Genomic DNA, 13,685 nt, shown 5'->3' on the forward strand with positions numbered 1-13,685 from the left:
GAAGGTTTTCCATGCTAAAATTCTTTTGTGTCATTGCGCTTTTATTTTCCACGTTTCTGCTAGTGCCTATTTTTGAGTTCATGGAGGAGGAAAATTATGGAGGTTATTTCCTAACACTATTCCCGTTTGCAATTTGCAAATCTAAAAATATTAGACGATTCGTACACAAGAGTTTTGAGGTAGGATCTGCTAGAGTTCTAGCTAAAAAAGCATTGAGTATTAGCTCTGAAGCAACTGTAATAATATTAAGAAATTGCTTAACACAATCTAAGAATTGCTTCCCCACCTTTGAAAAACAAAAACAAAAACACTTTTAGAATTCAGAAAAGCATCTCCGGACGCATCTCATGCACACATAGCTCATTTGTTTTTTAGTCACACTCCAATTTTATGACTAAATTTATTTCAAAAATATATTTTTAAAATGTTCAAAAATGCATTTCCAAAACCTAGTTAAGTCAACAACACATATTACTCTACATAAACTTTATCGTTGAAGTATATTAGTCAATTGAGTGAATTAATGCGAGTAAGAGAATTTACTTCAATCACCATTATTTTCAAACAAAGATGCCAAGAACTTCAATGCAGTGTTGTTTATTCAATCAAGACATTGCAAACTCGAGTACTCCACTCAACAATTAAAATCAATAGTTAATATTAACTCACAAGATTCAGTACCCCACTCAACAGTTAAAATCAATAGTTAATATTAACTCACAAGATCCAGCCTCACTTCATAAGTGATCAACTCTTGTTCACTTCTAAACTTGGGATAGTGATAAATGAATTGCTTCTTAATTTTTCTAAAACCACTCAAAATTGTCAGCTGTTTTCTACAAAGATGAATGTGAGTTTTAAGAATCAAACATTGGATTCTTATATCATTGCAATCTCTTATACACAAGAACATCCTATTTGCATTACTCAACTAACTCCATTTTTTAATTCATTTTATTGGAATGTATTAGGAACCCGAATTCGAGATATAGAAATTAATGTAAAAATACAAAATAAAGAAAAAATGGATTTAAAACGCACAAATATAAAAATAGTGTATTATTTCTGAAAAAGAAAAGTAAATGCAAGAGGATGAATATCCTAATGCCCCCAGAGAAAAACTCGTACAAAGGCATGAAGCCAACTGTCCATAACAAACTATAATTTTCCATGATAATCTCAACCTCCTTCATCTCACTCTATATAATATATACTACTAAGAGGCATAACAAACTTGCCAACTAAGCAGTCTACCCTATTCATTATTAACCAAATAACCTCACCACATTCTTTATTACAATAATAGCATTTTTCCTATATTTCACCACACTATTACAACAATAGTCCTTTTCATATATCTCTATTAGAATGTTTTAAATTGTTGATTGATATTCCCAACACATGTAAATACTCAATACACAGTACTCGGGTCTCTATTAGAATGTTTTAAATTGTTGATTGATATTCCCAACACATGTAAATACTCAATACACGTGTCTGCAATTCCCTAATATTAGAAGGTTTCAAAAATGTATTTTCAGAAATACTATAAAAATTCATTCAAAATAAATCTAGTCATAAATTGAGATGTGACTCAAATAAATAAATTGTGTATGCATGAGACAGCGTCTAGAAATGCATTTCTAAAATCAGAAGTGCATTTATTTATTTCCATAGAATACTTTCCTACCTGTTAAAGTGAGATTAACAATTCCCTAATATTATATATTATATGTGCCTTACAATATAAAGAATATGATGATGCGTATCCTATCAAGTCTATTGAACTTTATGCATATCAAGACTGAGAAGAGGTGCATCTTAAAAGTCTTCGTATCAAATGGCATTACCTAGAAGATAAGCTTTTTGTTTTCAAAAAAGATTTTTTTTAAAGAATTTGGAATATTTCCAACATTAAAAGAGACAAAAGGCTACTCTGGTAATCTTGCATTTTATCTTACTCTATGTTTTCTATCTGTTAATGAAGATAAAGATTGAACTCAAAATGAAAGCAATATCTGAAACACATGAAATATATCAAAAGAAAATACATTAATGATTTCATTTACTACATCAAGATGTTGATTTTACAGGCCATAAAAATGCATAAAAATGCACATGTTACTTTGAATCATTTAAAGTACAGAAAACTCAATCAACATATTCACCTTAGAACAGACATCATTACCTAATGGGTAGAGAATTTGCCTTTCATTGCAATCAGAGGATCCCGCATTCTTCATGCAGACGGAGACATTAGTGGTCGTACGATCAAAGATAACTAAAAAAAATACATAGTTTAACTTTAATTTTATAATTCAAAATATCAACTTAAAATTTGAACGTTATGATCTTGACCAAACATCCACGACATCCCAGCCGCATGAATGCAGAGAATCCCGACTATTGGACAGTCAGATCCGTGGAATAGTGGATAGGAGCGGATAAGTTATCCTGGACACAGTTCATGTGAGAGACTACCAAACTAACCCCTTTCTTCGCCTAAATCTATCAACATGATCTGTGCTCATTCGAGACTTTTCTGGTTTGTCAGGTTTTTTAGACTTTTTAAGCCGGCTATCTAAACTGTTTCTAGAAGCTTCGGGAATTTCTGTACTCAATTCAGAAGTACTAGAAGTTCCAGTTTCTGATTCTTTGCTAGCTTTGTTGCCTTGATTCTCAGTTTCTACATTATCCTTTTCAGAACCATTTGCAGTAGTTGCTTTAGGTTTTCCAACTGTCTGTACAAATTTCTTTAGGTGTTTAATGAACTCGGGGTAAAGCTCAAGATTACAATGTCCACCGCCACTTACCCACAAGGGTTCGTACTTTACCTTGCAAAGTTCCCACAGCTGTTTTCCATGGGACACGTCTACAACTTCATCTGCTGTACCCTGATCTTGGATAAAATGAAAACATTACTACAATCTATGAAATTCTGAGCGGATTAATAACAGATTACATATTTGGGGGAGGGAGAGCGATACTTACATGGATAACCAAAACAGGGCATTTGACCATACCAACTTTATCAATATTCTGAAAGAAGTAAAAAACCAACCACATAAGTCGCGGTGTATTGAATGAAGCGTGTTGAAATACAATCAGTAAGGAAACTCTACCTTGTAAATATCAAACCAATATGTTCGTTTTACAGGGTATAGTACTCTCAGCCCTGACAAAATTGGACTATGCAACACAACGGCTCTCAATTCTGATATCCTTGAAGCAAGATCAAGTGTGGGACCACTACCAACAGATTGACCATACAATATCAATTGTTCATCTTTTACCCCGTATTGCTCCTTCAGGCATTTATAGGCAGCTTCAATATCTGCGTATGTATTATATTCAGATGGCTGTTTCAAAAGAAAAAAGGATGACTGTCAACATACAAGCAATGTCACTCTGAAAGAACCATCAAGAACATGATAGTATTAAAAAAAGAAAAATAGTTTCTTTATTAGATGGAGATTAAAGTCATCAGCTTATATACTAGCATGCAACCGAGATCCTTGCAAGTTCCACGATTTTGGGGTTCATGTTCAGCCAAAATTATGAATTCAATTGGCAACCTGCAAGTGTACTTGCCCATTAACTAGACAAAATTCAAATAGATGAACTACATAACCTCAACACAAAATTAGGATAGATTGACTTTCTAAGCCTAAGGCTAGGACTTAGAGCACGATTCAATCAAAGACAGCTCACGGATGACAAAGCTAGAAAGCCTATTTACTGAAGCCTGGTTCAAAATGACTAATCGTGTGAACGAGCTATTTGTGGCCCAAAAATGCTTTTAGGGTTTGAAATGGTTGCTTTGATTTTTGTCTCATACTGAGATTTCAAGCTGGGTATCAAGCCTTTGACAAAGGCTCTGATTTGAATCTGAAAAGTAGTTTCGTGTGGAATGTTCTTTACAGTTCTAACAAACTTAATAACCAATTGTTGGACATTGCAACCTTTTAAAACTTTGCAAAGTAGTGCTTTGCTATTACTTGCATGACTTGTAGCCATGTAATCCACAATCTTGAATACAAGATTATAACAGGGTCTTTTGAAGGGAAGAAAAACCTCATTCAACTATGTCTAAACAGAACATAGCAATTTTGTTTAGAAAAAACTAGATCAAACTTGATTGAGAGAGTTCAAGAGAAATTCTAAATACAGGGCAACACTTTCGGCTGATGACTTAAGTATGTGTGTGTTCAGATGATTGTTTGGTAAATGTGATTTTGAATGAATTTACGTTTGGTTAAAATTGAATTTGAAGTTAAATAATTTCGGTTTGGTTTGTTTAAATCTAAAAGTAAGTCGGATATATAATCTAGTAAAAAGTTTTCGTGTTAATGCAAATGTTTACTTCAAATCACTTCAATTGAAACTAAGGGTTGGAGGGAAAATCAATTCTGTTGACAGGTACCAAACAATTGTATTTTTACTAAAATTTTGTTTAAGACAAGGCAAACTCAATCCTGATACTCTCCAGTCTCCACCATAAAACCAAACACGCACTTAAGTTCTTTGAACTCTGCAAATTTGGGCAAATCATGTATAGAAGATAATTGATAAATTACTAAAACATTTTCTGGGAAATATAGCATTTTCCATATTCCAATTGCTCTACCTCTTATCTCATCGCATATTAATCCCTCTCCAGCTTCCTCTCTGCCTTCACTTTCCACTTCTTCCCCTTCTCCATCTCTACCTGAACTCATGTTTCTCAGCACGCCTGATTCAATTCTCCCATATAACCACCTCCCTCCCGTTCCAATATTATTTTAGATAGTCCCCATATTTCCTAGTCTACCAATCTCATGTATATATGCGCTACAAATCTAGAATTTTTCTATCTCGTTTCACAAGAGATTTTCTCAGAAATGGTAAAACTAATACAGTTCACATCATTCTTGCACTGGCTTCGCCATACCTCTTCAGTGGCCAGTTCAAGTACTAGATGTGAATAACACCCCCTACATGGGCTACATAGACTAATACATCTATCTATACGCACAGCTAGCAACTTCCAGACTTTGAATCCACTGATACATCAATATTTTACAAGCTTCAGAAAGCTTTATATGGACTGAAACAGGCCCTTGTGACATTTGACAGGCTCCCCAAAGCCTTTCTTGGTTTACTTTTCACTCAAGTAAATGGGATCCTTACCAATATCCCAGTCTACATTGATGACACTCCCTCATGTCCCAATCATAAGAGACAAAACCACAAAACATCAAAACCAATGAAATAATTTATACTTTTTGAATCTAATTACATATAATATACCCTACTGATAAATTGTGAGACATTAACTGCACCCACTAATATTGAAAAGACAAACATTTTAAATCATGGTAAAAATATAACTTAATTTAAACAATAAATACACCTTAGGTTGTAACTTTTTCTTATAAATGGAACCAAAAAAATCCTCTGAAAATTCTCCTATAGTTAGAACCAGAGAGAGTGTCATATAACAGGCACTAATTCAGCCTTAATTGAGCAACTAATTGTTAAGCTAAATGATCTCTTTAGTCTTAATTGAGCAACTTGGGTTCTTAATAACATTCTTGGCATAGAGGTAAAAAAAACCTGCCTACCGGCTATCTTTAACTCACCAGAACTAAATACATTTGGGATTTGCTCACTGAAGTCAATATGGCTTATGCCAATTGCATTTCAACACCTATGGTAGGTGGTTGCAAGTTCAAAAAATTTGGCAACAGCTACATAGTGAACAAGTGTCTATAGATCAGTTCTGCAGCCTGATTAAAAAACTCTGAAATCATGGATAATGCAGGTTCCAGAGGTTGGTGCATAAAATGTTTATCCAATTAAAGAGATCATGTCAAGGGGTTAAATGTATTAGGACCTAGTAAATCATACATCAATTACATGGATATAACTTGAACTGATTTCAAGTTCAACTGCATAGGAAAACGACCGTAGAGATTCTAACCCTAGCTGCATTAACATATTGAGATTCTTAATTTTTGTAGATTTAATCTGTTTCTAATTTACTTAAAAATTATTTGTTACCTTCTCCATTCATAAATTAGTAATTACAATTTTAAGTTCAAAAATAAATAATGTTTGATTGTTGGCACTTAGCATAGTCCTCCTTCGGAATGATACTTTACTTCTTGCTTTATTTCTTAGATGACTAGTCTAGTACACTAGTCAAAGGACGAACAACAGTTAAATGAAAGAAGCCTGTTCGTAGTTAACGAATAATGAAGAATCCAACAAATAAAAGAATTACTTCTAGTCTCTTTCTTGGTATTCTTTTCCTGCATATTTTTCAGTTTGCTTAATTCCCTCTAAATCTTTTGATACCATGGCCCAATGGATTTGATGACTTAACCATTGGGCCCAAGTCATACACCTCACACACTTACAGCTTCTAGAAGGCTGTGGAAGCTGAGGGAATAATAATTAGTTTGGATAATCCCTAAAGTGTAGGGAATATTCTGTTATAAAAGGAAGGGGAGGGAAATGAGTAATTCAATTAGAAAGATTGTTAGGAGAGATACTCTCTGATTTAAGAGCAATTTTGCTCTGGTATAAAAGTTTTCGGAACTCTGGTTAGTCTTCTGTTTCATGCACCATTGTGAGAGCCCTAAGCTCCGCCAATTGCAATAAATAATACAGTGTTCCCCATAATTTTCTGGCCTCTATCAGCTTCCAAGGGCAAACACTATTTCAGGTAAAGATAAGATGCGTGTAGGAAGAAACTTGGACCGATATGAATTTGCTAAACATGAAATGTAGAAGTTTGACTAAAGGAACATCTTAGTATTAATAGAGATGTAGACTTAGAGGCTGAAAAGTTAAACAACTAACCTTCCCTGTCGACTGTCCATAACCAGAATAATCATAACTGAAGAAAGAAAATAAGTTATTAATATATAATATAATTCAACAAAAAGATATAAAGTAGAAGATTTTGAAAGAGAACATGAGAATATTTCATATTTTACACAAATGAGAATAGGAAAAGCATTATTACTTTAAGATTGACACTTATTACTTTATTACTCCCAGTCACAATTTTATGTCACTAAACATAAATCTTTTTGAAGAAACTAAAAAAGGAAACTGATATCTTGGAACTGCAAATTTGCAATAATCTAATGGTACAACAATATTAAGCAAAAAAAAAAAAAAAATCCATCACACCATGTTCGCTCGAGCATAAAACATAGTCGATCTATATAGACAATATAACGCAGAAGCTTGATTCACTCATCATCAGGTACTGCTTCAAAAATAGTTGCAGGAAGATAGATAACAACATGTAAGCATTTATTCACTCAATCTTTTCTATAAAAAAATTATTATGCTATAATTCATCTAAACAGGAAAAGAATGAATCATGTGTATGATGTGATGTATCTTAGGAAATCAAATTTGGTATCACTGTAGCAGACATCTTCAATAAAAAGTTAGATCCTTTCCTCTTTTAACACCGATACCATCATTAATATTAGGAAACTATAATTTACCTAGAAATGATTGAAACCTACCTTAAAGCATTTACTCCATGATCACAAGTTCAAAACCACCACAAAAAGCATCTTTACCAAATTCAAGCAAAAAGTATTTTGATTAAAAAAACAAAGAGAATCAATCAAAAACAACAACAAAAAACACCATCTTCACTTTAGAAAGATCCAAAAGAAGGGTTGCATCCATTGCAGATCTACTATAAGCAATCTTATCTTAAAAAGATACCAAATCCATAATCTCCTAATCACACAATATTAACTTTCATCAAATCTCTATTCTCTTTAATACATTAATTAATTAATCAATGAAACTAAAAAAGGAAAATCAATTAATGAACAAAAACAGCATATTCCCATTCCAATATCATAGTAGTTAATCACCCAATTATTGCAAAAAAACAATAACATCTATCATAATCCTGAGATAATTAATATTTGACTTTAATCATAATAATTAACCATCATATAGCTAAAAAAAAAAAACCATAAAAATCTCAAATAGCACAGCATAAGAAATCAAAAAGTTAAAAATAGGAAAAGGAAAAAGGAAAGTACCCCATGACATTAAGGCGAAGTCGATTACTCAATTCAACAAAGAGTTCAAACATTTGACCTAAATCCGCGGCATTTCCATGAGAGTAAAGCATGGTGCATGTAGGTCTATGGTACTTAACATACACCGCCGCGATTTCGTTTCCTCTCCTTGTCTTAAGCTTCACTATATCCACGTTCTCCTTCATCGGAACCTCCGGAATCGAGAGCTTCGTCGCCGGAGAATCATTTCCAGTGGAAGTTTCAGAAACGGTAATTGTGTACGACGGTGGTTGCGGCGGGAAGAAAGCGAACTTAGCAGCAATCGAGGACGTTACTCCGCCCATGGTTGCTTTGATTCATAAAGACGGCGGTGACGACGGTGACGGCGGTGGCGGCGGTGGCGGCGGTGAGATTTCAGATTTGGAATGAAAGAAAGAGCGGCGCGTGGAGTTTTTGTTTGTGCTGCTGTAATAATTCAAAGTTTTTTTTTAAATTCAATTTGAAAGAGAAAAGAGAAAGAAAGAAGAAGAAGAAGGAAAAGAAGAAGAAAGAGACTATTCAATTATGTGTTGTATTTGTCGACTTTTGCTTCTTGCTTTATTTTTATAAATTTAATAAATTTAATTATTGATTTTTTATTATGTGATGATGAGATGGAAGAAATGATAATAATTTAGATATGTGGGTTTTTTATTATATTATTGGTAAATTCTAGTGTATATTTTTTTTCAAAGTTAAAGATTTACTTAAGAAAAAAATAGAAAAATAAGGATATAAATTTGATTTTTAAATAAAAGAAAGATTTTATTTGATATATATATATATATATATATATATATATATATATATATATATATATATTGATTCTGAAAAAATAATGTATACAGAATCATCATAAACATTAAATTCTTATATCTGTTTGAATTTTTTTTATTATTTTCCAATGATTGTGACGTATTCATAGTATAAATATTTTTACACCAATTAATCTCTAAAAAGAAAAACAAAATACTTATAATATAATTTAGATAAAAACATTTGTATTAAATAGATTTTCTACTCTTTGACCAAACAGATATAGATCATCATATTAAAAATTAAAATTTGTCTTTTAAAATTTTTAAAATAATTCAATCAATTTTTTTTTCATTTTAATGGACGGTCTAATCTGATTTATAAATAATAATTTAAAAATAGAAAGTCATGTGAATCAAATTGAAGTTTAGTTGAACTAATTTTGCAAATATAATTTAAAATAATTATTTACCATTGATGAATTTGTGAAAATCATATATTTTAATTTTTAAATTAATTTTATGTAGATTTAATTGATATGATTTTATCATAATATGGGTATAAATTTATCATTAAAATATATATTAGTTATTTTAAATTTTTACTTCATCTCTCTTGAGCTTCTAAAAATATTTTGATCAATTTCAATGAGAAATAAAAGGTCGGATCACAAATCGCCATGTTTCACAAATCAATAAATTCTTACGTTTTCAAATATAACCATTGTTTAATAATATCAATATGATTTAATGTTGGTGCACAATGAATAAAAATGATGACAAAGAGAATAACGGCGCAAAGATTAATGAGAGAGAATAATATTGTACTGCTTGTGTTCTCTACTATTAATGATAGCTACTACAAGACTATTTATACAAAAAACAAATTGCCACCTCAGCCCTAAAAGCTAAACTTAGTGAACAAGTTTAAGGTACAATCCGTACAGTACTACAAAATACTAAAGTACCCTTACTAACTAAACAGCTACGCTATCAGGACCCAGAAGGTAGAACTTTTGGTCAACACTATCTTCTGAGTAACCATCAGAAGATCAGTCCACATCAGAACTTCTGATGCTCATCTTCTGAATATTGAATTACTCTTCAATATCATCCCTTAATTCATATTCTTCAATCAAAGCTGACAACGCCAATTCCATCCCTTAGGAGCAGAAATTGATCCGTCTTGATTGCCTTCGTCAGAACATCTGCCATCTGCTTCTGGGTGCTACAGTGCACAACCTCTAATGTTCCATTCTGAACTTGACTTCTCAAGAAATGATACTTGGTCTCAATATGCTTGCTTTTTCAGTGTAACACAGGATTCTTGGCAAGATTGATTGCAGACTTGTTATCAATCATCAGCTTCAGAGGCTTCTTCACTTTAATCTTCAGATCTTGTAATAGATTCAGAAGCCACACAGCTTGACATGCAGCTACAGCACCTGCAATGTACTCAGCTTCACAGGTTGATAGAGCAACAACAGCTTGCTTCTTGGAACTCCAAGAAATAGGGCCTCCCAGAAACATAAACAAGTATCCAGAGGTACTCCTTCTATCAACTCTGTCTCCACGCCAATCAGAGTCAGAGTAACTCAATAACTCTGATTCTTCCTTTCTCCCAAAAGGAAACAATATACCAAACTTCAGAGTTCCCTTGACATATCTCAAGATTCTGACAGCAGCTTGGTAATGGGACCACTTAGGTTTACTCATGAACCTACTAACCAATCCAACTGCATAGCATATATCAGGCCTGGTATTACACAAATACCTTAGAGAACCAACCAGCTATTTGAAGATCGTAGCATCAATATCTTCACCTTCAGAGTCAGAGTCCAACTTCTGATTTGTTTCTGACGGTGTAACAGCAGCTTTGCAATTCTCCAGCTTGAATTTCTTCAAAAGTTCCAATTCATACTTCAGTTGATGCAGAATGATACCATCTTCTGAGTACAGAATCTCCATCCCTAGAAAATATGATATTTTTCCAAGGTCTGTAATCTCAAACTCATTCATCAGCACCTTCTTGAACTTCATCAGATCTTCTGGACAACTCCCTGTAAGCAATATGTCATCAACATAAAGACTCAACAGAATCATATTGCTTCCAGAATGTTGTACATAGACTCCATATTCCATCTCACACTTCTGAAACCCTTGCTTCTTGGAAAATGAATCAATTTTCAAATTCCAAGCTTTGGGTGCTTGCTTTAATCCATACAGAGCTTTGTGTAATTTGTACACCATCCCTTCCTTATTTTTTTTACAAAGCCAGGGGGTTGTGACACGTATACCTCCTCTTGTAATGGACCGTTCAGAAATGCAGACTTTACATCCAGATGCATCAAGGACCAACCTCTGTTTGCAGCTAACGCAATCACCAGTCTGATTGTTTCATGTCTAGCTACAGGAGCAAACACCTCAAAGTAATCTAGCCCAGGTTTCTGAAGAAAACCTCTTGCCACTAGCCTCGCTTTGTGTTTACCAACTGATCCATCTGGCTTCAGCTTAACCTTGAAAACCCATCTGACGCTGATGGTTTTCTTCTTCTTTGGAAGTTCTGTCAGCTTCCAAGTCTTGTTTCTTTCTATAGCCTCAAGTTCTTCTTTCATGGCATTCAGCCAGACTTTCTTCTTGAGCACCTCTTCAATACTCACAGGTTCAGAATCTACTAACATGGAACACTGAATGACATCTCCTTCTGAGTCAACTTCTGTGTCTTGCAACATGTCATAATCTGCAAACCTTATAGGTATAGTTTTGACTCTTTGTGGCCTTTGAGCTACTTAAGAGTCAGCTACTCAAGAGTCACCATCTCCAGAGTCACCACCTTCATGATCGTTTCCAGAAGCTTGTCCTCCAGACTCTTCATCTTCAGAGTTTTCCCTTCCAGAATCATGACTACCACCAGAATTTGGATCATCATCAGAATCTGGATCAGAATCAGATTCACCATCTGACTCATCTTCAGAAGATTCTTCATCTTCTGACTCTAACTCTTCTTCAAAAGTTATCTCTACATCAGAAGTTGGTTGAGACTCTCTCCAATCCCAACATTCTGATTCCTTCACAATGACGTCTCTGTTGACTTCAACTTTGTTAGTCTCTGGACAATAGAGCTTGTATGCACTTGTACTGGAACGTGTTTGTAACACACAGAACCAAAAACCTTCAGATAACTAACACTTTGCTTCTCTTTAGTCCACTTCTCTAAAGGAACAATTTCCTTCAGCCTCTTCGTTGGACACCTGTTGAGCACATATGTTGCAGTAGCAACAGCTTCTCCCCAGAGATCATGAGGAAGTTTCTTCTCTTTTAGCATACTTCTCGTCATATTAAGCAAAGTACGGTTTCTACGTTCAGCCAGACCATTGTGTTGTGGAGTATAAGAAGCAATAACCTCATGCTCAATTCTATTATCATCACAGAACTTCTGGAATTCTGTGGAGTTATACTCACCTCCACCATCCGTTCTGAGAATCTTTATCTTCTGACCACTCTGCTTCTCAGCCTTCACCTTGAACTTCTGGAATTCTGTGAACACCTCAGTCTTAAACTTGATAAGTGTTACCCACGTCATTCTTGTGAACTCATCCACAAAAGACACAAAATATCTATTTCCTCCAAGTGAAGTTTCTGGAAATGGTCCACACACATCAGAGTGCAATACTCCCAGAGCATGCTTTGCTCTTGGAGCAACTTCTAATACAAATGGCAATCTGGGTTATTTGTCTTTCATGCATACTGTCATACCCCAAAATTTCCCCACTATATTTTTATACTCAAGCTCATTCGAATGTCAGAAGCTCAAGACTTGACTGACTATACACTCTCCTAAACAACAACCTTCAAATTAGGGTTTTAGATTTAATCAAGGAATTTGAACTTCTGATACCTCAAGTGGATTCCATGATCTCTCATATGATTCAAAGTACCCTCATGCCAAGCTTCAAGCCATGATTCCAAGGATTGCTCAGTCAACTGCTCAAATAGTCAAAAATCGACTAGGTGACCTAAAAGTCAAACTATGGTCAAAGTACAGTCAAAATTCCTGATTTTTTGTCAACATCAACATTTTAATGTTATATTCATCATTTGATCAAGGGTTGATCATGATTCATCAGGAAAAGATCAGAAATCAACAAATTCAAGAGTTTCTAAATTAGGGTTTCATAGGAAAAGTCAATTGAACTTTGACCAGCCATAACTCCTACATGGAACATCAGAAATTTTCCATTCAAAGCTCAATTTTAAGGAAATTGAATTCTCTACAACTTTGTCTCTCACATGCCAAGTCTAAAAATGCTTCATTTGAGAGATATGGACTAATACATTACAGGTCCTCCAAAAAAGTCAACAAAAACACCTTTTGGGTCAAAGCTCATAACTCGAGAATGGAATATCTAATTGAGATGAAACCAAAAGCATCATTTAGAGGACACTCTAAGCTTTCCGAAAAGTTCAAGTACACTTCCATACAATAAAAAATGAAGGAGTTATGACTTGCACAAGTTGGGCAAAATTCAAGAAGAACATGAAACCCTAATTGGACAATTTTGAGTTTCTTGACTAATGGGCCTAAGTTCTGAATTTCAAACATGATCTTGACCCAAATAAAGACCTATAAAACCATTCTATTATTTTTGGAATTTTTATTCATATTTATTTGAAGTTTATTCATTTAAATAGCAAATAAATTAAGGAAAATACCAAGAATAATGAATTAAATCATGGGGATCTATTTTGGATCATATAAAAGCCCAAGAAACATCTTGAAGACCATAGAATTTCGTTCATACTTGGCTTGGATTTTTATTTTATTATTTTTTTGATTTTTATTCAA

At 33.8% G+C, this 13,685-nt stretch overlaps 2 protein-coding genes across 2 annotated transcripts in view; one reads left to right on the forward strand and one right to left on the reverse strand.

Annotated features, from left to right (window-relative positions):
• Positions 1–13,685, forward strand: part of LOC131624345 (plastidic glucose transporter 4-like) — a 72,529-nt gene that overhangs the window by 42,476 nt on the left and 16,368 nt on the right. The window lies entirely within an intron of this gene.
• LOC131624347 (uncharacterized) lies at positions 2,036–8,621 on the reverse strand. Its single transcript, XM_058895298.1, has 5 exons — positions 8,067–8,621; positions 6,847–6,883; positions 3,123–3,359; positions 2,992–3,039; positions 2,036–2,894 (listed from the first exon to the last, which is right to left on the reverse strand). Exons 1-5 carry the CDS (start codon positions 8,387–8,389, stop codon positions 2,478–2,480), a joined length of 1,062 nt encoding a protein of 353 aa, XP_058751281.1. The 5' UTR covers positions 8,390–8,621; the 3' UTR covers positions 2,036–2,477.

The sequence above is a fragment of the Vicia villosa genome, unplaced genomic scaffold, assembly GCF_029867415.1.
Source record: "Vicia villosa cultivar HV-30 ecotype Madison, WI unplaced genomic scaffold, Vvil1.0 ctg.000114F_1_1, whole genome shotgun sequence".
NCBI lineage: Eukaryota > Viridiplantae > Streptophyta > Magnoliopsida > Fabales > Fabaceae > Vicia > Vicia villosa.

What these genes read in the sequence shown, in the direction of transcription:
- LOC131624347 (XM_058895298.1), bottom strand. Translation starts at nt 8,389, where the DNA reads ATGGGCGGAGTAACGTCCTCGATTGCTGCTAAGTTCGCTTTCTTCCCG. An exon ending in CTTCGCCTTAATGTCATGGG is followed by an intron (nt 6,884 to 8,066) that starts GTACTTTCCTTT and finishes TTCTTTCTTCAG; the next exon opens with TTATGATTATTCTGGTTATG. An exon ending in GCCCTGTTTTGGTTATCCAT is followed by an intron (nt 2,895 to 2,991) that starts GTAAGTATCGCT and finishes ATCCAAGATCAG; the next exon opens with GGTACAGCAGATGAAGTTGT.